This window comes from Glycine max, chromosome 15 (assembly GCF_000004515.6).
Source record: "Glycine max cultivar Williams 82 chromosome 15, Glycine_max_v4.0, whole genome shotgun sequence".
Taxonomy (NCBI): domain Eukaryota; kingdom Viridiplantae; phylum Streptophyta; class Magnoliopsida; order Fabales; family Fabaceae; genus Glycine; species Glycine max.
This window is the reverse complement of record NC_038251.2, coordinates 2,556,881-2,582,992: the sequence shown is the minus strand read 5'-3', so window position 1 is coordinate 2,582,992 and position 26,112 is coordinate 2,556,881. Positions and strand designations below refer to the sequence as shown.

The 26,112-nt window shown below is 35.5% G+C and overlaps 4 protein-coding genes across 6 annotated transcripts; 3 read left to right on the top strand and 1 right to left on the bottom strand.

Moving 5' to 3' along the window:
• Nucleotides 1–1,229: 1,229 nt before the first annotated feature.
• Nucleotides 1,230–3,716, top strand: LOC100786740 (IRK-interacting protein). Its single transcript, XM_006597179.3, has 2 exons — nucleotides 1,230–1,688; nucleotides 1,968–3,716. Exons 1-2 carry the CDS (start codon nucleotides 1,476–1,478, stop codon nucleotides 3,489–3,491), a joined length of 1,737 nt encoding a protein of 578 aa, XP_006597242.1. The 5' UTR covers nucleotides 1,230–1,475; the 3' UTR covers nucleotides 3,492–3,716.
• A 3,565-nt stretch (nucleotides 3,717–7,281) lies between these two features.
• On the top strand, nucleotides 7,282–9,174 carry LOC100779270 (UDP-glycosyltransferase 92A1). Its single transcript, XM_003546965.5, has one exon. It carries the CDS (start codon nucleotides 7,539–7,541, stop codon nucleotides 8,991–8,993), a length of 1,455 nt encoding a protein of 484 aa, XP_003547013.1. The 5' UTR covers nucleotides 7,282–7,538; the 3' UTR covers nucleotides 8,994–9,174.
• A 1,265-nt stretch (nucleotides 9,175–10,439) lies between these two features.
• On the top strand, nucleotides 10,440–20,499 carry LOC100817761 (pre-mRNA-splicing factor ATP-dependent RNA helicase DEAH7). Of its 3 annotated transcripts, none has more exons than XR_418257.4 (18): nucleotides 10,440–10,810; nucleotides 10,907–11,051; nucleotides 11,160–11,372; nucleotides 11,734–11,804; nucleotides 12,264–12,474; nucleotides 12,719–12,889; nucleotides 13,021–13,166; nucleotides 13,389–13,486; nucleotides 13,839–13,944; nucleotides 15,826–16,003; nucleotides 16,097–16,326; nucleotides 16,419–16,595; nucleotides 17,131–17,202; nucleotides 17,314–17,490; nucleotides 17,723–17,784; nucleotides 17,884–18,036; nucleotides 18,116–19,842; nucleotides 20,183–20,499. XR_418257.4 is itself a non-coding variant. In XM_003546954.5 (17 exons), exons 1-17 carry the CDS (start codon nucleotides 10,805–10,807, stop codon nucleotides 19,713–19,715), a joined length of 3,819 nt encoding a protein of 1,272 aa, XP_003547002.1. In that variant the 5' UTR covers nucleotides 10,440–10,804; the 3' UTR covers nucleotides 19,716–20,010. The 3 variants fall into 3 exon arrangements, 1 of the variants encoding a protein (XP_003547002.1); XR_418256.4 differs by having other exon boundaries at nucleotides 10,904–11,051; XM_003546954.5 differs by lacking the exon at nucleotides 20,183–20,499 and having other exon boundaries at nucleotides 10,904–11,051; nucleotides 18,116–20,010.
• Nucleotides 20,500–22,411: 1,912 nt separating this feature from the next.
• On the bottom strand, nucleotides 22,412–25,510 carry LOC100812970 (ETHYLENE INSENSITIVE 3-like 3 protein). The gene is made up of 2 exons (XM_006597178.4): nucleotides 25,245–25,510; nucleotides 22,412–24,549 (listed from the first exon to the last, which is right to left on the bottom strand). Exons 1-2 carry the CDS (start codon nucleotides 25,277–25,279, stop codon nucleotides 22,812–22,814), a joined length of 1,773 nt encoding a protein of 590 aa, XP_006597241.1. The 5' UTR covers nucleotides 25,280–25,510; the 3' UTR covers nucleotides 22,412–22,811.
• Nucleotides 25,511–26,112: the final 602 nt, after the last annotated feature.

Genomic DNA, 26,112 nt, shown 5'->3' with positions numbered 1-26,112 from the left:
GCACGGCTCAATATTGTTTGTTTTTACATTTTGTGGTTGGACGATATTAACCTCAGCTACCCTAACATTGTCATTGGAGATTGATTAATTTGCCAAAGAAAATGTATGTAACCTCAAGATTTTAGTTTATATATCCTTCTAATGTAACATTACTTTCCCTATTGATGCATGTTAAAGGCTTTTAAATGGTCCAATTTGAGGCCAACAGCATGAATTTGATAAGTTGATAGTTGAAAATTCCCAGTAACCTTTGGTTCCATGGACAGGTTAAAGATTTATAAGCTTAATTTTCATGAAGGGTCACCACGATTGCATGGAAAAAACAAACAAGTTAGCCAGGCTTGTGTTTAACTGCGCATTAGGCATTTAATATACAAGAAGAATATTCTTTCCGGTTAAGGCCATTTAGTTTAATTAGTTTGTTCACCTACTTCTCACCACTATATTAGGGTAAGGGATGTATTTGATGGCCTTTTGAACACAGTTCTAGTAGGCAACATACTAAGGTCATGATTACACACGAAATGTAAATGAGTACTAAAGCAACATCTCGTTGACAATGTCCTCAAATTGAAAGCTGAATATTACTTCACCATAGGTATGATAGGGGAACATATCCCATGTTGCTTATAAAGCAATACCACCTAATTCCGCTTTCTGGTAATTTTCCTAACGTGTGGGCATTTTGGTAAACTGGATTCACACTGCTGGGATGCACAGGATCAAAAGTATAATCTTTGGTGTAGACCAATACCAAGTAAATAACTTCTCATGTGATAAATCAAAATGACTGAAATCAAACAATGGAAATTATATGTGTTTGAGGTATGTATTCTGAATTTCTCACATCATTTTTTATAAAACACAAAAACTATAATTAGTAACTTTCAGCTTAATGTAAATCCAATACTTCTTAACCATGGACATCAAACCAAACACATACTTTATAAATATGAGATGATGTATATAAAGTGTATAAGCAGAATTATTTAAGAGAAATCAATCTCTTAGATGAATTTTAGTATTTTGAGGTACTAGACTTTTAACTCTCAATCGAAAATACATATATTTTTTTTCTTAAAAAAGAAAACAGAATAATTTCACTGGGTTAAAAACTTAAAATTACTTCTGTCAAGTCTCATGTACCAAAAAAGAAAATTACTCTTATCTCTCCCTTTTCTTCACATGTGCTCAAGCCATTAGTTTCCCTATAAGAACAGAGACAAGGCTCATTTCATTGGGTTTGAGACGTGACCTGTTGTATCCCTCATTCCATTTTCTGGTTCTCCACAAGATCTCATTCTTACCATAGATATAATAATAGCCATCAAGCCAAATCCAACCGTTGGATTGCCACCACTTGAAAACCCATTTTGTTCTTTTCCGATTGCCAATAGAAGTTCCAAGCATATCAATATTATCTTCTCGGCATTTACATTACATGCTCCACTTTGTTCTTTCTTTTGTTATGCCTCATGGCTGCAACTGCAACCGCAAAAACCAACAATGACAACAACCCTGAAATAACAAGGGAGGAAATCCAAACTGCCATAGCCAAAGCAGTGGAATTAAGGGCCCTTCATACTGCATTAACACAAGGAAGTAGTCCAGGCACAAACAATGCTAGATTTCCGTCACCTTCCCCGGCTTCTCACTTCTCTGCCCAAGACTACCCTGTTTTCACACCAGTAAGAATATGTAATTTTACTTTCTTTTTTTGTCATTCAACTTTCCTGACCGTGCATGAAGTATTGAAATGAAACATAAAGCATGAATTGAGTTTGACTTTTTTCCTTAGGACTTTTGCTTATCATGGAACTTTAAAAAATTGTGACTCAAGTACTTAACTTTTTAGGGCTTTTGCTTTTATCTTGGTTTTTTTTTTTTTTTTTCGTTTTAGAGGCATAGATCATGTGTGCTTTTTATGTTTGAACAATTAGTCTCTAAATGAGAGAATCATTTGGCAGAGTTATGAAGATGAGGCACACCAGAACCCAACAAGGAGCAGAACAATATCAGAAAGCTGGGATGAGAATGGGGTAGAAGGAAGGAACAGCATGGCCCCCTCAGATTACAAGGAGAAATTAAATTCAAGAAAGGAACTACCTTTTGGATTTGGCAACCTTGACACTCACATGTGTCCTGCTGATGATAGCAAATCTGTGACTGGTTCTTGTGCAAATCACATTACTTTTCTCCAAACATCGCCGGCGGCAGTGGCGAATGACTACTTCAAATCCAGGAGGAGAAACAGTCTGGGGGATTTGAAGCCCTTATCTTCCTGCAATAGATGCAACCCTGCTGTCATAACTAGTGAATATGAGAGCACTAGGAACAACAAGAGCTCCAACATTGTTGTCCCCCTCACAGACTCTCATGTCTCTTTTCAAACCCAACCAAAAAGTAAAGGGGTGATTTCATGGCTGTTCCCTAGGTTCAAGAAGAAGCATAAGAATGTGAGTTCCCCAAGCAGAACAGAATCTGAGGAAGTCTCCCAGGTTCTCAAGGACATGGGGATAGTGTCAGTTGAGGCACTGAAGAGGGAACTGATGGAGGCAAATGAGAGTAGAGATACTGCCTTGATGGAAGTTTCTGAGATGAGATCTTCACTTGGAGAACTGAAACAAAAGTTGGAGTACTTGGAGAGTTACTGTGAAGAGTTGAAGAAAGCTTTGAGGCAAGCAATGCTCACCAAAGAAACCACATTTTCAGAAAAGCTCAATAGCCCTCCCCAGAGAGGAACACCCTTTGATGGGAATGGGGAAAATTTGATGCCTGTGAGTGAGGATGTTATGGTAGAGGGCTTCTTGCAGATAGTGTCAGAATCAAGGTTATCAGTGAAGCAATTCTGCAAGACCCTTATATGCCAGATAGAGGAAACTGATCATCCTTTGATGGACAACTTGAACTTGCTCCTCCAACCATATAGGCTCTCCTTGAATTCCAAATACTCAAAGGCTGTTCTATACCATTTTGAAGCCTTCATAAACCAGTCCTTCTACCAAGACTTTGAGAATAGTGTGTTCCAAAAGAATGGCTGCACAAAATTCTTGGACCCTCGGCAGGATCGCCAAGCGCAATTCTCATCGTTTGTTGCACTTAGGAATTTGAGCTGGAACGAGGTTCTCAGAAAGGGTACTAAGTATTACAGTGAAGAGTTTAGCAAGTTCTGCGACCAGAAAATGAGTTGCATCATCACTACACTGAATTGGACTAGGCCTTGGCCTGAGCAACTCCTTCAGGCTTTCTTTGTGGCAGCAAAGTGCATATGGTTGCTTCATTTGCTGGCCTTTTCTTTCAACCCTCCATTGGGAATTTTAAGAGTGGAAGAGAATAGAAACTTTGATCCTCACTACATGGAAGATTTGGTTACTGATAGACAGAGGTCACAAGGTCCAAGCCGAGTCAAGATTATGGTGGTGCCAGGGTTCTATGTTCAGGATAGGATCTTGAGGTGTAGAGTTATTTGCAGGCACAAATCCGCACCATAAAGTAAAATGGAACTTGGAAATTGGTTTAATTTCACTGTCCATTTTATTTAGATTCTCTCTTCTTTTTAAGTTTGTAACTATCCAAATGTATGCGGTAATAATGTATAATCGCTCAAATTGGTTACATCTTTTACTAACTAGAGCTTGGATGCTTGATAATGAGCAGGTTGTGTTTGTGTATTACCGATAAAACTATGAATAAGAGTGGCTAATAATTAAATTGCATATTACCGTGTTAGAATAATTAATTATCAGTTAGTTAGGTAGATACATTAAACATGATGGATGAATTATTGTAAATTTCCTGACACTAACTTCAATTCTTATAGTTTAAAAAAAAAATCTGTTATCAAAAAAAGAAAAATTGATATGACCAAATTGCATATGAGGATAGTCAATCTAAGTAACAGGACGAAAACCCATACTACCCAAATAAATGGCCGAATGTATTATGTTGGCTACTTTGAGATAAATTTCTGGTTGTTCATGTGTAGTTTGAACATGATATTATTATTTTAAACTCAATAAGTCTTGTGTCCTGGGTAACAAGGACACAATTATACTGGCAAACAAAAAACATTATCAATACGAGTTAAATTACTGTAAAACAAATTTGAATTCTCTCTAATTGTGAATTAACTAGGCAAGATATTCTTTTAAGAGGAGGTTAGAGGGAAGAGCTTTGAGAGATCAAGCATAAAGATTTAGTGGCTAAAAGTGAATTGGTGATGAACCAAACAGATAAAGGGATAGTGATGACTGATGAAGAAGAAAGCTGCTAACATCGAGATATGATAAGGAATATCATAAAGGATGGAAGATTCTTTAAAGGGGTCACCAATTAGGGCCATGGATGAGTTCTTCATTTGGACAACTCTAAGTAAAAGTTAACCAGTATTTGTTGGTTTAAATGGCCAGAAATTTGGTTGTATATATTGAATTTTATTAATTTAACTATGTTGATATTAATTCGAAGATTGTGTATATCAAATTTTAAATAAATTGAACATTTGCAGTTGTTCTTAACCGGAGTTGAACATTTGCAGTTATTTAAACTTATAGTTAATATTTACTTGAAAATTATATTATACGTCACATTGAATTCATTTTAATAAAGTATAAGGTAGATTTAAAAATTTATAAAAATTAAAAACATTAACTTGATTTATTCATTGAGAATTTTTAATTCAACAATTGAAATGATAAAACTTAATATATACAAAAATTACTCATAAAATAACTTGATCTATGCATCTGCCAAAAAATTGTAATGATTGAATAAGTACTTGCGAATTCAGATTTAATTATCACATTAAGTGTTGAGAAATTTTATTTTATTTTATAGATCTACCTCAATCTTATTAAATTAGTTGAAACTTTGTTACATGATTTTCCCATACTAAATACTTATTTGTTTTAAAATTAAGTATAGTTGATTTTGATAAATTTGATTTTAAACTATTAAACATAATTGAGAAATGAGTCTAAATTAATTTCAATGACAAAACTTGCTTTTGAACATATACACAACCACAAGAGGGATTAATTATGAAAGCAAAATAAACTCACACTAAATACAGTCAAAATAAACCTTATTTTAATTCAACCTGCATATCAGAACTAAAAGTTGATACACTTGATTAAACAAAATGACCTTATGTCAGTTATTCATACACGTGATGATTTATTCCATTTAATATTACTCGTTATATTATATTTAAAAAAACAAAATAATAATATTTATTATTAGTTCAACTATAATTATATTATGAAATCTTAAATCAGTGGTTTTATTATTTGAATAATCAGCCCAGTTTTAAAAACCTTATAAATTATACTTCAAATTAATAAAAATATTCTTTTTGTTGGTAAATTAAAATAAAATTAGTTTTTTGGTCTAAAAGTAATTTTATTTGATGCTAGGTCATAAACTTTGGGTTAGTATTTCATAGCCGAGCATTTGTTCTTCTACATCCACTATTTAGGGTGAAAAATAAAAAATACTCTTACATATAACGTATATGGTTTGTCAATCCATAATACCATAGACCTTCGCGGCAAGGTTGGTGGCAACAAAGGACGGGCACGCATGAGGGGGAGGTGCTCTGCGGTGAGGTTGGAGCGAAGGGACCTTGCACGATGATGAAGGAGGAGCAAAGGGACCTCGTGTGACGATGAAGGGGGTGGCGGTGACCTCACGTGACGATGAAGGAGCTGGCGGTGACCTCAACAGCCTTGCGTGACTTCGACGCGACGATGTCGCTAGGCGAGACCAGAGGCAAGGTGATGGCCATGAAGGAGGTGACGATGCTATAGTGCGTCGAAGGTTGGAGCAAAGGGCAACGGTGATGATAGTGCTACGGTGTGGCGGAGGTGGCATAGCGGAGTTGGTGAGGAGGAGGTGGGGAAGGTAATGACCTTACGGATTCATCGTTATGGATTGCGAATCCGTATGAAGGATTCATACAAATTCATCGTTACATATTGCGAATCCGTACGAAGGATTCATATGGATTGACAGTCCGTGTGTTTTTTAAAAGGAGTAATTTTGAAAAAATGAAAAAATTGTTGGGTGTACAAAAAAATCATTGGGTGCGTAAAGTAATTCCCGTGACATTAACATAGGCTTCGTAGTCAGTTAGGAATGGGCTTACCGGCTTAGAATGGAATATGTACGTGTGCAAGGTTGGGTTCTTGACGACATACAGAAGTTTTAAATTAATTGTGGTCTGCATAAAATAATTAATCGTCCTATGAATAAAAAAAATATACGTGTCAATTATTCAACATTGTAATAAAAAGATAATAATATCATATCATTTTAATCTAAATCAATGTAAAATAAGAATATTATAAATATGATGAAAATTTATTATAGCAACAAAATTCTTATTTTATCATTTCTAATTTTTAAAACTGTAAAGTTACATTTAATTAATCATCTTGAAAACAAGATTATGCATAACCATTAAATATTTAACATAACAGTAAAAGGAAGGGAGAACAAATATTCTTAAAAATGAAAATCATATTTAATTATTAATTTTAAAACAATCCATCAAACTTTTGTAAAGAAACACAATCAAATTATTTATTTTTATTCAAATATATTATATTAGAATTGGAGACATAAGGATAAAAAAGACTTAAATAAAAATATAGTAATATATTACGAATACATTAAATTTACAAATCCTCTTTTTTTTTTTAAAAAAAAAATTCAATGGTGGTGGTGGTAGCGCATGTGTTTCAAAACTATAAACAAAATTTACAAATCTTTTACTTTTGTTTTAAAAAGAAATGGTATAATATTTTAAAAATGAGTTAAAAAAAAATTTAACTCTATTCTTATCAAACACATTTTATTTTAAAAACCAAAAATTAAAATATCTCAATTACTTCAAATGGGTGCTTAAGTTTGTTAAAATATAAGTTTACATAGTGTGATTTATGTTTGATGAAATGAATCTTATTTGAACAATACTAATAAAAAATACTTGTTTTCCTGTAATAAAATATACTTTTAAGTGTGTAATTAATTACTAAAGTTTATAATGTAATATTAAATATATAATATATTGTTGAAAATAATTAATAAATCATAAATAATTAATAATTAAGTTAAATACAAAGATAATTCATTAATAATTAAGTTTTAAATACTCCAAATTTAAAATAGACAAAAAAAAATTAACATACTTTTGGTTCAAATTCAATGTATGTTTGAAAGAAAATTGATGATTTTACGTGATAATTTAATTAGTCTTGAAACACAAACCACAACAAAAAGAATAATTTTTTTATTTAAGTATTGTCACAAACTTCAATCCTTTATATAAATTATAAGTTACATTAAAACTTCCCGTTTCAACCAAAAGAGTATAATAAGTGGGAATCAAACCAAATTCTCTCCCACATTTTGAACACAACATCATGTGTTGCTAACTAGGTTATACATGAGGTGTGTGTAAATGAAGTAACGTAAGCGTGTGGAAAAAACCTAATAAAGGCGACACCAGCTGGGGAAGGGTCTGACATTGGCAAGCAATGGCAGAAACAGAAGGAAAACAAGAGGCAGTGTTGTTCCCTTTCATGGCCCAAGGCCACATAATCCCGTTCTTAGCATTAGCACTTGAATTAGAACAGAGAAAAAAGTACAGCATCACCATACTCAACACTTCCCTAAACATCAAAAAACTAAGATCCTCTATCCCACCAGACTCCACCATCTCCCTCGTCGAAATCCCCTTCACTCCCTCCGACCACGGCCTCCCTCCCAACACGGAGAACACCGACTCCATCCCCTACCACCTCGTCATTCGCCTCATCCAAGCCTCCACCACCCTCCAACCAGCCTTCAAAACCCTCATCCAAAACATCCTCTTCCAAAACCAAAAACATCAACTTTTAATCATCTCCGACATCTTCTTCGGCTGGACCGCCACCGTCGCCAAGGAACTCGGCGTCTTCCACGTCGTCTTCAGCGGCACCTCCGGCTTCGGCCTCGCCTGCTACTACTCCCTCTGGCACAATCTCCCCCACCGCCGCGTCAACTCCGACGAGTTCTCCTTACCGGATTTCCCCGAAGCGCGTGTCATTCACCGCACGCAGTTACCCAATAACATTTCCGAAGCAGATGGCACCGACCCGTGGTCTGTGTTTCAAAAAAGTAATCTTTCCCAATGGGTCAACTCGGACGGGATTTTGTTCAACACCGTCGAAGAGTTCGATTCCGTTGGGCTGGGCTACTTTAAGAGAAAACTGGGCCGGCCCGTATGGCCCATCGGCCCAGTGCTGTTCTCCTCCGGCTCCGGCTCCGGCTCGCGCGGGAAAGGCGGCGGGATCAACCCGAATCTCTGCACGGAATGGCTCAACACGAAACCCTCGAAATCGGTGCTGTTCGTGTGCTTCGGATCGATGAACACGATCTCCGCTTTGCAGATGATGGAATTGGGGAAGGCGTTGGAGCGGTGCGGGAAGAATTTCGTTTGGGTTGTGAGGCCTCCGATCGGTTTTGACATAAATTCGGAGTTCAGAGAGGGAGAATGGTTACCTGAAGGGTTTGTTGAAAGGGTTAAAGAATCGGGGAAGGGTTTGGTTGTTCATGATTGGGCGCCTCAGGTGGAGATTCTGTCGCATTTTGCTGTGTCTGCGTTTCTGAGTCACTGCGGGTGGAACTCGGTGCTGGAATCGCTGAGTCAGGGGGTGCCGATTCTGGGGTGGCCAATGGCGGCGGAGCAGTTTTATAATTGTAAGTTGTTGGAGGAAGAGGTTGGGGTTTGTGTGGAGGTTGCAAGAGGGAAAAGCTCTGAGGTGAAATACGAAGATATAGTGGCAAAAATTGAATTGGTGATGGACGAGACCGAGAAAGGGGTTGCGATGGGGAAGAAAGCAGGGGATGTTAGAGATATGATTAGGGATGCGGTGAAGGATGAAGATGGGTTTAAGGGGTCTTCTGTTAGGGCAATGGATGAGTTCTTATCTGCTGCTTTTGAGTCCTGAAAGAAACTAGTTTTATTGTTTTGGTATTTTAATAACAGAACAGAAAGCAAGATTTTCTGGCCATTAAGCATTGATTCTGAGTGATATCTGTGAGTGTGATTGTATAGAGTGATTGAGTATTGAGGACTGCAGTTCTAGTAAACTCTGACGGTTAATAAATCCATTTGCTTCACCAACAAAACTGAATGTTTTTTTGCATGTGGTTTTAGTACTTTTTTTCTGATGAATGTGTTGTGATTTTAGTACTATGGTGTTTGGAACTTATTCTTAAAGAACGCAGTTAGTGGCAGTGGGATCCTAGTGAGAGAAAAACCTCTTGGATGCTAGTTACTACCTGCTCGGCCAATGGGATCCTCATCCTTCATTCTCTCTTGCCATTCAAATGTAGTAGTGGCACGCTTCTGGGATAGTGTAATTGTTATGCAGTGTCACTCTAAAGTTGTTCAGGTTGTTAACCAGTCACAATTCACAAAATGTGTCATTTTTAGTTAAGATTATCTTCAAATTTTTTAAACATGCCACCTTCTGTGATTGGTTGACACTTGGCATTGCACATCAATTAATTTGTTTATGCTTAAAGTAGTTTTAAAATAAGTATTTATTTAATAAATAGATAGAATTTGTTTTTCAAAATAAATAAAATTACTTTTTTAAAGTAAAAATAATTTAGATAAATACTTAAACAAATAGAAAATTACTTATTGCATTAAAATAAGTATTTTTTTAACAAATAAGTTTAAACAAAAGGTCCTAAATCCTAAAAAATTACGTGTTTAAATTTAATATTAAATAAAATATATGATTTAATGAATTACCTTTTTAAATAATATTTTTTTCATTTGTTATCTTTTAATATATTGAATTTATTGAAGATTTTTTTAATTTTTATAGGAAAAATAGAATTTTACTATAAACATTAGTTTGTTTGTGTAAATTAATTAATACGGAAATTTCATAGAAAAATTCTCGAGGGTCAATTTTTTTGTGTGAAAGTACATTAATGTCTATATTAACAGGGAAGAATAAGAATAAGAATGTATTATAATTTTAATAATTTAGTTTGTGATTTATTCTTTATTTTTTATTATAAATCTACCCTTTTCTCATTTATTTTATTTTCTTCTAACTAATCTTTTATGTGAATAAATTATAATTTCCTTTTACCTAATTAATTATTTAACTCAAAATCAAATTCAATTTGTACATATGTGTTAATTATATTTACACCATAAAGGAAATATATATTACTCCGGAAAGGAAATCAAATCGCGTTTTAGGTAAAAAAAAAAATTAATAAAAGAAATACTTTATTATATTTTTTACCTTTCTCTAATTTATGTATATATTTATAATAATAATTTGAAAGTAAATATATTTTTCTTTAAGTGTCTTATCACTAATATATTGAAATTTTAAATTTTCTTTTTATTTGTTTAATCTTTACCCTCTCTCTGAAGTCGGTGGTCGGGGAACAAAGAGGAGATAAAAACTAAAAGGGGTGGCGTCCCGTCACTCTCTGGCCTCTGCGGTTTGCTTGCTGTGAAACGGCGACGTTTTGATATCTCTGGGAGTGTGTAACTCAGGCACAAATCCCAATAAATATATTAGGAACCAGATACCTAATTTGAATACATCTTGTAGTACTCAATTTCGGATTTCTTAGCTACGTGTCCGGATTAGGGTTCTAGGAATGAGAATATACTTTGTTGCTTAGTTTCACTTCAATTTTCTGTAGAGTGGCGCTTGGATTGGAATTTCTCTGTTTTCATCTTCAACGATTTTGGGGCAAATTTTTTAAGTTAAATCACATCATGGAGGTTAGTATCGTATTAGTTCTATTGCGCAGCACGCTAAATGGTTTCGAAATTTGGTTTCACTGCTTCCGCTTATTGTTGTTTGTTTGTGAATAGAAGGATGGAGCTGGAGCTGGTGCTGGTGTCGTTGACATAGACAAGATCACGGCGACATTGGAACCGGAAAAACCTACCAGTGGTGGACTCTATGTTCCTGGCAAGGATAGGATGGTTTACGTGCCTCAGGAGAGAAAATCGCGTTTAGGTATTGTTTTGTTTTGGTGTGCATTTTGAATCATGAGTCTCGGTTTTACGTTCTTAGGCACTGAATGCTGATGCTGTTCATTGTTTATTTTAATAAATAATTTAATAGGACTCGATGCCCTTGCCAGCGCAAAACGGTCTCAACATGATGCGGGATTCAAGGTGCCAAAAGAAAGAACCATTTCCATTGCAGCATCTGCAGAGGATGAAGATAAGTCTGAGTTGTCTGTTTCTGAAGAAAGCGGGCATGATGGGATTGTCAACAGACGCAGACACACTAATCGGAGATACCGTGATACGACCAATGAAACATCTCATTCAGGTAATTGTTAATTACTATATATAATTTCCCTTTGTTTAGTTGTTTCCACCAGTTGGATTCATGTACACTTTTTTCTTCATTGCCTAATATATTTAAAGTCGTCTGAGGAGTTATTGAGAAAAAAAATGGTAAATAGCAAAGTTTTTTGGATATGTAAAGTGAGCAAGCAATGTAGTACAAAGGGTAATTGTAAAGGAAATTTCTCCAGCTCAACATGCTTAATCTTTTTAAAATGATTATTTAAAGTTGTTTTTGAAGTATGTGTATTGCTTTTTATTGTATGATGGAATTTAGGTATTAATTTTTTCCTTAAGAAAAGCAAATAATAACCTCTGAAGGTTCTGTGACTTTGTCTGTACAGAAAGTTCTGTGACCGAAGATCACTATGGTGATACCAACCGGACTCCTTCATCTGAGCATAAGGGTTCAGACGTAAGATTATTTCTCTCTACTTTTTATTTATTTTCATATTTTGATCTCATTTTAATTCCTTAGGAACAGCATTTAAAGTGTCATGCTGCTATCCTAAGGAAATGCTTTATTTGTGAAACAACATTGAAACTTGTTACCTGCAGAAAGCATTAGGAAGATAAAGGAAAAGGAAGAATCAAAAGAACTTTTGCTTTAGATTACTGTCTTAATTTTAAGTGGCTGTTGTTGCCTGTTGGTTTTGCTGAAATATTTTGAAGATAGAGAATACGACAGGTGTTAGTTTTTATAGGAAGTGTCAAAAAACTGTTTTTCTTGATCTGTGTGATAAATAAATGTTCAACATTTTCATTGTTTAATATTGACATTTCGCTTTTACAATTAGCAATTTTCATCCAATAAATTTCTCATTATTTTGAAACTTTGCTGCATATCTCTAATTTTGCTATATCAATTTTGAAGGTTCCTGCATCGCCTTCTGGATATGACAGGGAGGATCATAGGAGTGAGAGGAGGCATCACAGGGATGATTCAAGAAGCGGTAATGGAAGAGTGCGGCATTGGGACTACTATGAGAGCAAGGGATCTTATTCAGAAAGGGATTCACATAGTAGGTATGACCGTGAGTATGGTAGAAAGCGAAACAGATATGAAGGTTCCAGGAGAATGCCTGGTATGTAATTGTTACTTTCTGTTTCTTGTTAGTATTTTGGAATTAATCCAAATATTAAAGCCAGGAAATGTCATGGACTTCTATGTACTTGGAATACTAAAAACTTTTTTCTGTGTTTTTCCAATTATATTGAATTAACATTTAAGATATTTTTATTAAAAGATGATTTTACAATTAGCTTCAGTGCATTGGGAGAACTAGCTATTCTTTATGACCTAGGCATTATCAATTTTTGTACGTGCAGGCAGGTCTGACTGGGACGATGGCCAATGGGAATGGGGAGACACTCCACGAAGGGACAGTGTCTCTAGTTCTAGACGTCATCAACCTTCACCATCCCCAATGTTTGTAGGTGCCTCACCTGATGCACGATTAGTTTCGCCATGGTTGGGGGGCCACACTCCTCATTCATCCTGTATGTTATTCCAAATATGATATTATTTTTGTTATTGTCATTGTCAAATTTTGATGTTTTTAATTCCCATAATTGAATTTGATGATGGTAGTCTTTGAGAAATAATTGTTATATTGTTGAATTGAATGTAGTCACTTCACCTTCTCCCTGGGACCATGTTTCTCCGTCTCCTGTCCCAATACGTGCTTCTGGATCTTCAGCCAAATCTTCTGTCTCTAGACATAATGGAAGGTCACATCAACTAAGTTTTTCATCTGAAACTTCAAATAGATATGAGGTATATTTTGCAATTAATGTCTAATAGTTCCCTCGTGTATTTGATAATTCATTATAGATGCTGAACAATGAAAATAAATGACTTTTAGCATAAATAGAAAAAGAAAAGATCTGAAATGTTGCATAGTTTTCTTCTTTCACAGTAATTAATATGGATTACTTTTGAGTTTTGATATGCATGCTATATCATCAACTTATATAATTATTAATTTCATGTGTCCAGGATGAAATGGCTGATAAGTCTGACTTGGGTGAAGAACACAAGTATGACATTACTGAAAGCATGCGTTTAGAGATGGAATACGATGCTGACCGAGCATGGTATCTAAATCTAGTGTGAAAAGTATTTTTCGTTGATATTGTTTTAAATCACTGAATTTGAAATATGTAGTGTTATCATAGATGAATCTATTGGGAAAGAGAGATCAGAGTGCTTAATAATTATATATTGGAATAATATGATGTTTCCTATGTTGTGCTTGTCTTTTACAATTGCTTGAAGTTTTTCTTCTTTGATATATAGATTCAAATTTTGACTCATCATGCTAGTTTTACCTTGTGGTGATAGAGCTGAAGTTGTAGATGATTCTTTCAAACTTCACGTTTGTTTGATTTGCGGAATCTGCCTTTTCATTTTATTATAGTTTAATCTAATTACAATTATATCATGAAGGTATGATAGAGAGGAAGGTAGCACATTTGATGGCGATAACTCGTCATTTTTTCTTGGAGACGAAGCTTCCTTTCAGAAGAAAGAGACTGAGTTGGCCAAAAGACTGGTAATTCTTAGAATTTCTGAACATATTTAAACTAACTTTTCCTTTACTTGTATGTGCATGACTGTTATCCGTTTGGAGCTTCCTGCTACTAATTAAAATGATACTCCCTCCGTTCCTATTTATAAGACCCAAGTTTGAAATGATGCTTGTTTCTTTTTATAAGACTCAATCTATAATGTTTCTTGCATTAATTATTTTTAGACTAAAATACCCCTAATTAAAAGAGAGGGAATGTAGTGGCAAACAATTAGAAGAGAGAGGAGTATTAATAATAAGGATAGTTTTGTAAAAAGTCATAAATTCAAGATAAGTGTATTGCTATAAACTAAATTAACCACTTTTCTTAATCTTGATGAATTAGGTAATTGGGTCTTATAAATGGGAACGGACGGAGTAAGTAGATAAATTACAGTTACTGGCCATAAGGAGATCTGTTGATGATAAAATTGAAAAGCTTGCATGAGAAAAAGTTCTACACCTTATGTTTTGTATATCGTAGATGGTTGTGTGAAAATTTTTCTTCATTGTGATTCTTTAATTTAATTATGTTTACTTAGATCTCATCTAGCTAATGATTGAAGTTTATGAAAGTTATTCTTATGTCTGTTGTGATTTAGTTTTGGAGCAGTTATGATGTCTATGTACTGTTCACGTGCTTGGTCATGGTGTGGTAATCTAGATAGATATATTGTCTGTCATAATCTGCTATCTTAGGTGGCTTTTGGGTGAATGATATTTGAATTCTGGTATACACTTTGACAAAGGGCATGTTTGGATACGAGCTAGGAGAGCTTTTGAGAGATCCTTTGCTGGAAATATAAAGCTTTTTCCAGTAGAGAAGCTCTCAAAAGCTCTTATAGCTTTGTATCATTCTCTGTCCATGTATGTTAAAAGCACATTCTTTCAGTCATTCTTGGACGAAACAGTGTTCTTCTCAAGTCCTTCTTGGTGCACATGAAAAGGGACAACAAAGGTCCTAGAATGACGTAGAATATTTTTAGTGGTAGAATGGATTTGAGGGTGAAGAAAGGAGGTGCTGTGTATTCCTTCTACTGGCTTGTGATTGGAGTGAAGTGGTGCCTTGTGGTTGTCAGAAGCAGGTGACGGACTGTGTTCTCCAATCATCTTGGAGAGAACAATAAACTGTCGCAGAGAATGAGTATGCCGGTGAATGATTTTTGGGAGAACCTAAGGTTAAGTGTGGGTTGGGTCTGAAGCCATGTGGTGGGTTAGAGATAGCTAGCTGCACGTGCATACAAATTTTAAAATAAGGATTTCAGTTTGGCAATGATCCTGCCAACTATCCTCTGCACCAGGAAGGACTTGTTATGACGGATAATGGCTGAAAGGAACACGTGTTTAACGAATGTGGAATGGAGAATGGCACTTTAACTTTGTTAATCCTCTGTTAGAGGACGCTTTATTTGATGTGGCAGTTTCTAACTAGGGGGACAGGGTAATAAGAGAGAATAATTTTATCCCCAATGTCCCGTGTTTCATGGAGTTAGTCTGTGATTTTATTATTTACCATTTAGATGTTTGTGTTCAGGTTGCTAGTTATCTTGATCCTGTGATAATATGTATCTTAGAGGATTAGGATACCTTTCCAGTCAATAATAACATGTATTTTGCCAATGTAAATGCCTTAGTTTCAATATTGGCTGACAAAAAAAAGCTATTCATACAATAACAGTCAACTGTGTTTTGGGGTCAATATTTGCAACGTGCAGTGCGTACTATCTACATTTTTTCTTGTTGTCGTATATGGTGAAATATTCATGATTTTGCTTATTTATGAAGTGTTTAATGTATTGGTGCATGCTGTTTGGAGCAAGTTGGTACGAGTTTATTATCTTATAAGTGCTTTTATCTATTTCACAGGTCCGAAGAGATGGGACCAAGATGTCCCTTTCTCAGAGCAAGAAGTTGTCTCAGCTCACAGCTGATAATGCTCAATGGGAGGATCGGCAACTGCTGAGATCAGGAGCTGTTAGAGGTACAGAGGTTCAGACTGAATTTGACGATGAGGAAGAACACAAAGTTATTCTTCTTGTTCATGGTAAATATTCATCTGCCCAACTTTGCATTTTAATGATGTTTGCATGGTATTACTCTTCATTTTTGACTAATTATTTTTCCCTGTTGACCACAGATACAAAGCCTCCTTTCCTTGATGGCAGAGTTGTTTTTACTAAACAGGCAGAGCCTATTATGCCATTAAAAGATCCAACATCTGACATGGCTATAATATCTCGTAAAGGATCTACTCTTGTTAGAGAAATCCATGAGAAGCAGAGTATGAACAAGTCTCGCCAACGCTTTTGGGAACTTGCTGGCTCAAAACTTGGTGATATCTTGGGTGTTGAAAAAACAGCAGAGCAGGTATTCTTCCTGGATTCTGGAGTAATTGTGTCCTTTGCTTTTTCTGTTCGGTTTGAAGACTTCATCTTATTTAAATTTTTTATAAATGCTAGATTGATGCAGACACTGCCGAAGTGGGTGAAGATGGTGAAATTGATTTTAAGGAGGAAGCTAAGTTTTCACAGCATATGAAGAAGGGAGAAGCCGTGAGTGACTTTGCTAAGTCAAAAACCATTGCAGAGCAAAGGCAATATCTGCCTATTTTTTCAGTGAGAGAAGAGTTATTACAGGTCGATTCTTTTTTTTTCCTTGTTTATGTGGCAATTATTGATATGGTAGGGCTGTTTTTGGTCAAAATGTATGGAATCTATTGGAATTCAATCTCTTGGGTTGAAGTAATTAATGATCATAATCAATCAGTCTAAATGTTCAAAATTAGGACAATGAATATCTTAGTAATTGTAGTTTTAATCCATCTTTATATCATGTGGAAGGGGGTTAGATTGAGCATGTCAACTCAATATTTTTCCTTTCATTTTTTGATTATGTTGGTATTGGTAATTGAGTTGGATATAAAACTATAATTATTATTATATGATTTTGATATAAAACAACCAAGTCCCTTTTCCTTCTTTTCTCCTATTAGTTATACATTTGCACATTGTAATTTCACATTTTATCTGCTTGTTTGGAGTGTTCTCCTTTTATCATTATGTTTTGATTCGACTGTCTTACCTTCAATAATATCATTTCCACTTGGACTTTCTGTTCCAAATTGTCAGTCTTGGCTCATTGTAATAATTTTCTTGAATATACAATGTGTAGGTGGTTCGTGAAAATCAGGTGGTGGTGGTGGTCGGAGAAACCGGTTCAGGAAAGACAACACAATTGACACAGGTTTTATTGCCTTCTTCTTTTCCTTGCCTGTGGCTTGTATTGTCAATTATTGTTTATCCAATCAAGAAAGGAGTCCGAGATAGAAAATCTTGACATTTGTTTTCTGAACAGTATCTGCATGAAGATGGCTATACTATAGGTGGTATAGTAGGCTGCACCCAACCAAGGCGTGTGGCAGCTATGAGTGTTGCCAAGAGAGTTAGCGAAGAGATGGATACAGAGTTGGGTGATAAAATTGGCTATGCTATACGTTTTGAGGATGTGACCGGGCCAAATACCATTATAAAGGTGAACCCAACTTGTGTTTGTAGGATTAGAAATAATTATTGTGTTTTGTGTTACTTTGTGCTATTAAGTGTGATTTCTTTTCGTTGTATTTTATATATTCTGTATTTGACACGATTTGTATATATTCTGTTGTATACATGATGTGAGCATATACTGTAATTATGTGGATTTTGACACATTAATAATAAACTTATTGTGCTATGCTCTAAACTTCAGTGGTTAAATTTTACAGTACATGACTGATGGGGTACTTCTACGTGAAACACTCAAAGACTCTGATCTAGACAAGTATCGGTATGAAAATATTAACAAATTTTACCCTCACATTTACACCTTATTGTTTGTTTGCAATAAAAACAATATTACCAATCATCTGGTTTGAAACTGTTTCAGGGTTATTGTCATGGATGAAGCCCATGAAAGATCACTAAGCACAGATGTTCTTTTTGGAATATTGAAGAAAGTTGTAGCCCAACGTCGTGATTTCAAGCTGATCGTCACATCAGCAACTCTGAATGCCCAGAAATTTTCAAATTTCTTTGGAAGGTAAATTCAGTTTGTCATCTAGCAGTCTTTCCTGTTATTGACTTTTGTTTGATTCAACCTAATTGTGGCATCCTTGCAGTGTACCGATTTTCCATATTCCTGGGCGAACATTTCCTGTGAATATATTATGGAGTAAATCTCCAGTTGAAGATTATGTTGAAGGTGCAGTGAAGCAGGCTATGACTATTCACATAACCAGTCCTGCTGGTGACATCCTTATCTTCATGACTGGCCAAGATGAGATTGAGGCAGCTTGCTATGCCCTTGCTGAAAGAATGGAGCAGATGGTGTCATCTTCAAAGAAAGCTGTCCCTAAACTCTTGATTCTTCCCATATACTCTCAGCTTCCTGCTGACTTACAAGCTAAGATATTCCAGAAAGCTGAAGACGGAGCCCGTAAATGCATTGTGGCCACTAATATTGCTGAGACATCATTAACTGTCGATGGTATCTTCTATGTCATAGACTCAGGCTATGGTAAAATGAAGGTGTATAACCCTAGGATGGGCATGGACGCTCTCCAAGTCTTCCCTGTTAGTCGTGCTGCTGCTGACCAGCGTGCCGGTCGAGCTGGTAGAACTGGCCCTGGTACGTGCTATCGGTTGTATACCGAGAGTGCCTACCTAAATGAAATGTTGCCCAGTCCTGTTCCAGAGATTCAGAGGACTAACCTTGGCAATGTGGTCTTGTTGCTGAAATCTCTTAAAGTTGAAAATTTACTTGATTTTGATTTCATGGATCCACCTCCTCAAGATAATATTCTCAATTCCATGTACCAGTTGTGGGTGTTGGGTGCCCTTAACAATGTGGGGGGATTAACTGATCTTGGGTGGAAAATGGTTGAATTTCCACTGGACCCTCCGCTTGCTAAGATGCTTTTGATGGGTGAACAGTTAGGGTGTCTTGAGGAGGTTTTAACAATTGTTTCCATGCTGTCAGTGCCATCTGTTTTCTTTAGACCCAAGGACCGGGCAGAGGAGAGTGACGCTGCACGGGAAAGATTTTTTGTGCCAGAGTCTGATCATTTAACCCTCTACAATGTTTATCAGCAATGGAAACAACATGATTACAGAGGTGATTGGTGCAACGATCATTTTTTGCATGTTAAAGGTCTAAGAAAGGCTAGAGAGGTTAGATCCCAACTGCTTGATATTCTGAAGACTTTAAAGATCCCCTTAACCTCATGTTGGCCGGATACTGACATTGTCAGGAAAGCAATTTGTTCTGCATACTTCCACAATTCAGCAAGATTAAAGGGTGTGGGAGAGTATGTTAACTGCAGGAATGGGATGCCGTGTCATCTTCATCCCAGTAGTGCTCTATATGGTATGGGTTGCACTCCTGAGTATGTAGTTTATCATGAGTTAATCCTGACCACCAAGGAGTACATGCAGTGTGCGACAGCGGTGGAGCCCCAGTGGCTGGCTGAGCTGGGACCCATGTTTTTCTCTGTTAAGGATTCTGATACATCATTACTGGAGCATAAGAAGAGACAAAAACAAGAGAAAACAGCTATGGAGGAGGAGATGGAGAACTTGAAGAAGGTGCAAGCAGAGGTTGAGAAAGAAAGGAAACAGAAGGAGAAGGAAAAGATGGCTAAGCATCAGCAGCAAATCTCCATGCCAGGTTTACGAAAGGGTTCTTCCACATTCTTGAGACCAAAGAAGTTTGGTTTGTAAATTATGTTTGATACAGAGAAATATTAGCAGACTACGAAAGAGAAGGCTGCATTCTGATTGCAGTGAGATGCAAGAAATATGGGCAGACTAAGAAAGAAAAGGTTGCAGATTCCTTGGATGGCGGCAGGTACTTCACTATCTTGTTGTATTAATTAGTAGGTTAGAGACTTCAAATGTACATGCTGATTTAGGCAGGTTGAATTGTATAAAAGAATTTGATGACTCAGAATTCATCTTTGCTCATGAAATTCTTTTAAAGTACGTTTGATTAACTGATTTCTTTCTCGGATGGCAATCTTTGTGTAAATTATATTGTGTATGCATCCTTTATAGCCTGCTGTGTAAAAATAATATCTTCAGCTATGATTGGAAGACTAGACGGTTTCTACACCATTGCCTGTTTTGTTTAAGTTGAGGACAATCTAAGGGGGGTACCAAGGTGATAAACTTTTGTGATTTTGGTGCAGGACTGCCAGAGTACACTGTATTTACATTATGGAAAACAATATTCGAAAGACTGATATATTATTTTGGTAATAGCACTGCGCTCTTGGAACATTGTCACATCCACTGCAAGTTTGTAGGGTTCATAACTGCACAAAGCAGAAACTGTCCACAGGAAATAACTGGTTATGTTTTCCCAAGGTGTGTGACCATGTCTAGTATTTCCTGCCTCATCTTCCCGCTTATCATTGTATTTTAGTCATTGTAAGCTCTTCAACATGTTCAACTCCTAAGCATCACGTTTTCCATACAACAATGAGAATTGGATTTTAACTCCTAAGCATCACATTTTTAATTAGTATTTTTTTTCTCTTATATGTGAGACAGGAGAGTGTTGACGCATTGAGGTGGCCTCTTTGTATTTGCATGAATTTTAAAATAAAGAATAGATGAAAAAGTAGAAAACGAGACATAAATCAGGCAGATTTGTATATAAAACAGTATCTGTCATTTTTTCTACAAACGAGCAATTCCTTTCTCTTTTAACATAAAGTCGCGAATTATGAAGCAGAAACTATACTGTGATACATTTCAAGCTAAATTTAATAGAAATTTCTCCGTTTCTTGCCTAATTATCCTGTTTTTGTAAATAGGGATGGAGCATAATTCAAAAAATTTAATGACTTAACTCAAACCTTATGTACGAATTGGATGTATTTCTGAAAGGAAATTAATTGATCATGCAAAAGTGTAGATAATATGTAGAAAGGTGACTCGAAGTTTAAGTACAGGTCTTCTGAAGGATGGCTGCATGAAGAAGTGATCAAATTAAGAATGAATTGGAATAAAACGAAAGAGTAATTATGCATCATCAAAAAAGTAATTTTAAATAGCAAATAAGTATATATGCTCTAAACTTAAATAGACTAACGCAATCGATATATAGAGCTTTCCTAGATTTACAAAACCTTGTGAATAGGTAGAAAAATAAATAGCTTAGATTTAAGGAGAAAATGAGCAAATTTTTGAAGTCTCCATTATAGATAGTTAAGATGTGAGAAGAAAGATGTCATTTTAATATAGAAAGATAATTTAGAAAGTAATAAAATTTGAAATTTGAAATGTTGAGGTAAAAGAATGTTAATATAAAAGAAAAATTTGAAAATGATTAATAATTAAAAAATAATGATAAATCATTTTGCATATATAATAAAAGAATACAATAAAAGTTCTCTTGCGTTAAAAAACAAAGATTTAATTTTATAAATAAAAACATAGCGCACGTGATGGGCTTGTTGCTTTAAAAAAGTTGGACATGCTACGGATACATAATTTGTATTATGATGTTCAATCAGTATAGATGTATACATAAGAAATTTAAGTTCTATATTCTGAGCGTAAAAAGAGAGGCTATAGACTTCAAATTTTATCCTTTTTGCTGTACCTTTTCTCAAACAAGAAAAGAGGTTTACCCTAGTTTGGAGAATTTAGATGGGAACCTAGAGTGTCTTCCTCTTAAGGTAGGGAATAAAACCAAAATCCTATGTTATGTGTCCGAGGATACCGGGGAGATCCCAAAGATAGTCCTTCAATAGTCGTATCATGTTCAAATAAGGTCTTAACAACAATCAATATTCTTTTTAGGGGATTAAGGGTAGGGGAAGGAAAGAATCTAAAAATAACAAAAAACAGGAAGAATTCTAATTCAACAACGTCATATGAAAAATGACACTATTAACAAATGAAAATAAAACAGCATGATAATGACTCCTTAAGTTGTTCGACACGAAGAGCGCATTTATTGATTCTATGGTTCGTAGTTGAGCACTACGCCCAAGTGAAACTTAACACTATGTCTATGACCTTTTTCATTTATTAATGTAAGTGATTTACTAGCCATATTTTAAATGCCTAATATGGACAAGTGCACAGTTGTTGATTTGTTGGAAAACCCAACATACGTTATTAGCCGAACGGGAATAGATCCTCAAATTCACTGTAAGAAATCCTACCCCTTCCATATAATATAACATATTTTGATTAAAAAAAATGAATTTTTAAAAGAATAAAATGAGTTGATCATATCAATTTTTTCTTCCATTGGAAAAGATCCCTTCCCTAGGCAAAGGGGGATGTATCAAACAGTCTTGCAAACAAGCACATGCGATCGCACACCTTTATATAACCTACACAAAGCATAGGAAAGAGCATGGAAACAATGATAATTTATTAAGAATTTGGAGGCAACCCTATTCCAAAAATTTTAGCTAAACATTCATATGTGCAGTTCTGTGAATCCAACAATTGATAGGTTTACATACAACCCCAAAACATATTTATTGATATGGAAATGGGGTAATCAATAAAACGGAATTCATGCTTCAGTTCTTCTGGTCCTGTGCTTATGACTTGTTAACGTTGTTAATATTATATCTTTCAATCTCAAACCCCATAAACACTAACACCAATCTGGGAACCTTAACCCAGATAAGCAACAGGTGCTGGAATTTTTGTAGTTCCTGGAAAAGGACAAATCAAAACCCAATAGAGAAGTCATGGATAAAGACACATATTATGATTCACAGCATTATTGGAGAGAATAATAATAAAAATAGCACTAACGATCTCTGCTGAGCTAGCAGTTTCAATAATTTATGCTCCAAAGTACTGTATCATTTCATCCTCACACACGAAATCATCTAAATGGAACGGACTGCCGAGTGCTCCAAAATCTAATGACATGCTAAGGGGTGATCCAAAGAAGGAGTGATCCATAGGTCTATCAAGCTCATTTTGAAATGCATCTTTACCAAAATATTGCAAGTCTCCTCCATTAATTCCATCCCCTTTCATATGTACTCCTTGTAAAGAAACTGCATCATTCTCTAGCCTAACTGCTTCATTGTTTGCAGAATGTAGCTGCTGCCCATCCTGACCAGGCTCATATCCTGCTGCTGGATTATAAAGATTATAAGTGGTCTCATGATGCATGTCAGGGTTTTGCAACTCAGGATAGTGCATTGGTTTTCCACTCATATACATGCTTTCTGAGGAAACTAAGTTGTTTGTATGTAAATAAGAGTACTGATCAACCTCAGGTACTGGTAATTGTGCAGGCACCTCAAGTCCTCTTTCCAGTGGCCTTGCAGCAGAATCTGTCTCATTACTTTGTTCATTTCCATGAATCTGGACTCCAACTACTTGTGCTTCTGTCTGGTTTATATTGATCCCTTTGCTTCTTGGCTCAACATGTAAAATTTCATTGTCAGCTTGTGCTGGTGGTTTGTCATTGGCCCTTCGTGGCTTTTTGGGCCTGGGTTGCTTCTCAGATTGATCTGTATCTTGGACAGGTTTCCTACCCCTACGCAAGTTATCTGATGGTTCCGTAACCATAAAATGATTTCTCCTATTTTCTTTGGAAGAAACAGAACCAATGCCATCATCAGTACCATCAACATCATAGTTGCTAGCACTACTAGTAGCTGCTTGCTTATTCTCAACAGGAACACCAGGTGGCACTCCAGTTATTCCAGATGTACCATTATCACTACTAGGCTGCCTAATGAGAGCTTCTTCTCGACTTAATACCCCCAACCAAATTGCACTTTCCTTTGCTGTCATCTTGTCCTGCAAGCATTTTGACTGGCGGACATGCCTCCTTATCTTCGCAATATTAGGTGACATGTGCTTTATAACAGCAGTAAGCACTCCCACTTTCCACATCTTCTTCAAATCATGGGGCTTTTTATAAGGAGGGCTCTGACCATGAGGTAAATTCAACTGTGACCACCAATCTTCATTCCCAGTTGGCCACCAAGGTGGGGGTATACCCTTTTCCAATGGATACTTCCTCTGAGGAGGATCACAATGTTGCATCAAAGAAGATAAGAGTGATCCAAGCGTTGCATCTTGCAGGTCTTGGAGGATGCTCTGCGAGTTACCGTTTCGGCTGTTATCGGCCTCACTCATAGCAAGACAGTCAGCTTCATACTTGGCTATGGCTGCAGGACCATTCTTATCAAACCTGACTTTCTCCTTCCACCATGCTCTAATGTTATCAGAGGAACCACTAACTGGCTTTCCCTTCTCAGGAATGATACCATACACAAATCCACGAGCTTTGCAGACTTCCATGAGCTTCAGCATATACTTAAGAATCCCATCTTGTGCTCTAGACATTTTCTTCCTACGAGCTTGATCACTGGACTGCCTTGGCTTTTGCTTTTCTGCAGCTTGCTGCGCTTCTAGCTTCTGTTTTTCCTTCAGCCTTTTGAGTTTGATTCGATCCTTCCACATCCGCCGCTCCAATTCTTCTGCTTCAATCTCTTCATCGCTGACATCTTTCTCTGCTATATTGGGGCATCTAATATCATCAACTTCTATATCCGAACTGCAGTTTAACGTGTCACCATTAGTCAGGAGAATTAAACAACGAAATCTCTTAGATTGGTTTAAAAAGTACAAATTTTGAACTTAAAAAGATTTGACCAAGTTAGCCTAATCTTTGAGGGGTTATTATTATTATTATTATGGTGAGTCACCAGAGACATAAAACTGAACTTGAATATCCTAAATGATCACCGAAATATTCAAATCGCAATAAAAAATGCAACCTTCTGTATTGTTTGTACCAGGATTAACTAATTGATAATCACTAATCAAAATTTCATTCTCGTTTCTTTTCCCTCCGAAACCAGACATTATTTCCATTATAACAAAACATTAAAGTGCTCAATGATCTCGCATACACTTACCAAGAGACAGATTCCTTAGTAAAATTATTGCACAGAAGTTAACAACTTGACACCCAATATCAGATTGAAAACTCACAAACAATAGGAAATTTCTACAGAATTAATCCCAAAAATCAATAAACTCAATCAAACTAAGTCACGATAGACAAAATCCAATATAAATTCAAGGAGCAAGGCTATTATAAATAAATAAAAAATAGCATTCACAAATCATAAACCCACCAAAAAAAATAATCTGAATAGACTAGCAAGAGAAAATCACGAAACATATTACAGAAAAAACATGGAACTAAATTGAAGTTCTGAAAATAACAAAACATGGTAGACACACCAGACATCAGCTCCAATTTCTTCGATTTCGCCCATCAATTTGAAAATGAAAGCACGAAGATTTGAAACTTTCCGATTCGATTCGTTCTGGGTGCCCTCCTTTGTTTTTTCTTCTTATTGGCGAATTCGGCAAAGATGATAAGAACGGAAAAGAAGGTTTTAGCTTTTGCGACCAAATGATGGTTCGAAATTCGATGAGCCTAAGATTTTGGGGTGAGAGGAGAGAGGAGACAATATTATATTAATTGAAAGTGTGACATTCAATCTTCAATGTAAAGATACTCTGCGTTAGGCCTATTTTATGTACAATGCACCTCACCTCTCCATCAGTCAAACTTTTATTTTTCTGTCTTTCTCATTTTCAGATTTTCTTTCTTTCAGCTGAATCCACGGGCACACTTTAATGAATTAACTCATATGAATTGATAGTTTTATTTAAGTTTAAAATTTTATATATACACATCAAACAACTACTTTGAATGGATTTCAGAAATAAGAATAAGAGTATTATCAGGAGTAATTTAGATATTTTTCTTGATCTCTTTCGTTTTTTATCTTTATTTTTAAATTAAATTTTAATACTATTTTTAAAAATTTTCAATAGTTAAAAATAAATTTATGCCACAATCTGTTATTTATCATAAATATAAAATAAAATTTATATGTTAAAGAACATTTAATTCAATAATAAATTTTGTAATATAATTATCTAATGAAAAATGATGAATGATACAATGGTTGATATAATTTATAGCAATATGATCAAAATTATTAAGGTCAATATTATTTATTACAACAAAACAACATTAGAAATATTATTTTAGGTCACTGTATAATTATTTTAAAGTATTCATCAATTGTAAAAAAAA

Coding starts and splice junctions, on each gene's coding strand:
- LOC100786740 (XM_006597179.3), top strand. CDS start 1,476: ATGGCTGCAACTGCAACCGCAAAAACCAACAATGACAACAACCCTGAA. Junction 1,689..1,967: donor ACTACCCTGTTTTCACACCA/GTAAGAATATGT, acceptor ATCATTTGGCAG/AGTTATGAAGATGAGGCACA.
- LOC100779270 (XM_003546965.5), top strand. CDS start 7,539: ATGGCAGAAACAGAAGGAAAACAAGAGGCAGTGTTGTTCCCTTTCATG.
- LOC100817761 (XM_003546954.5), top strand. Junction 13,167..13,388: donor AAACTTCAAATAGATATGAG/GTATATTTTGCA, acceptor TCATGTGTCCAG/GATGAAATGGCTGATAAGTC. Junction 16,327..16,418: donor TTGAAAAAACAGCAGAGCAG/GTATTCTTCCTG, acceptor TATAAATGCTAG/ATTGATGCAGACACTGCCGA.
- LOC100812970 (XM_006597178.4), bottom strand. CDS start 25,279: ATGGGCGAAATCGAAGAAATTGGAGCTGATGTCTG. Junction 24,550..25,244: donor GAAATTGGAGCTGATGTCTG/GTGTGTCTACCA, acceptor GTTAAACTGCAG/TTCGGATATAGAAGTTGATG.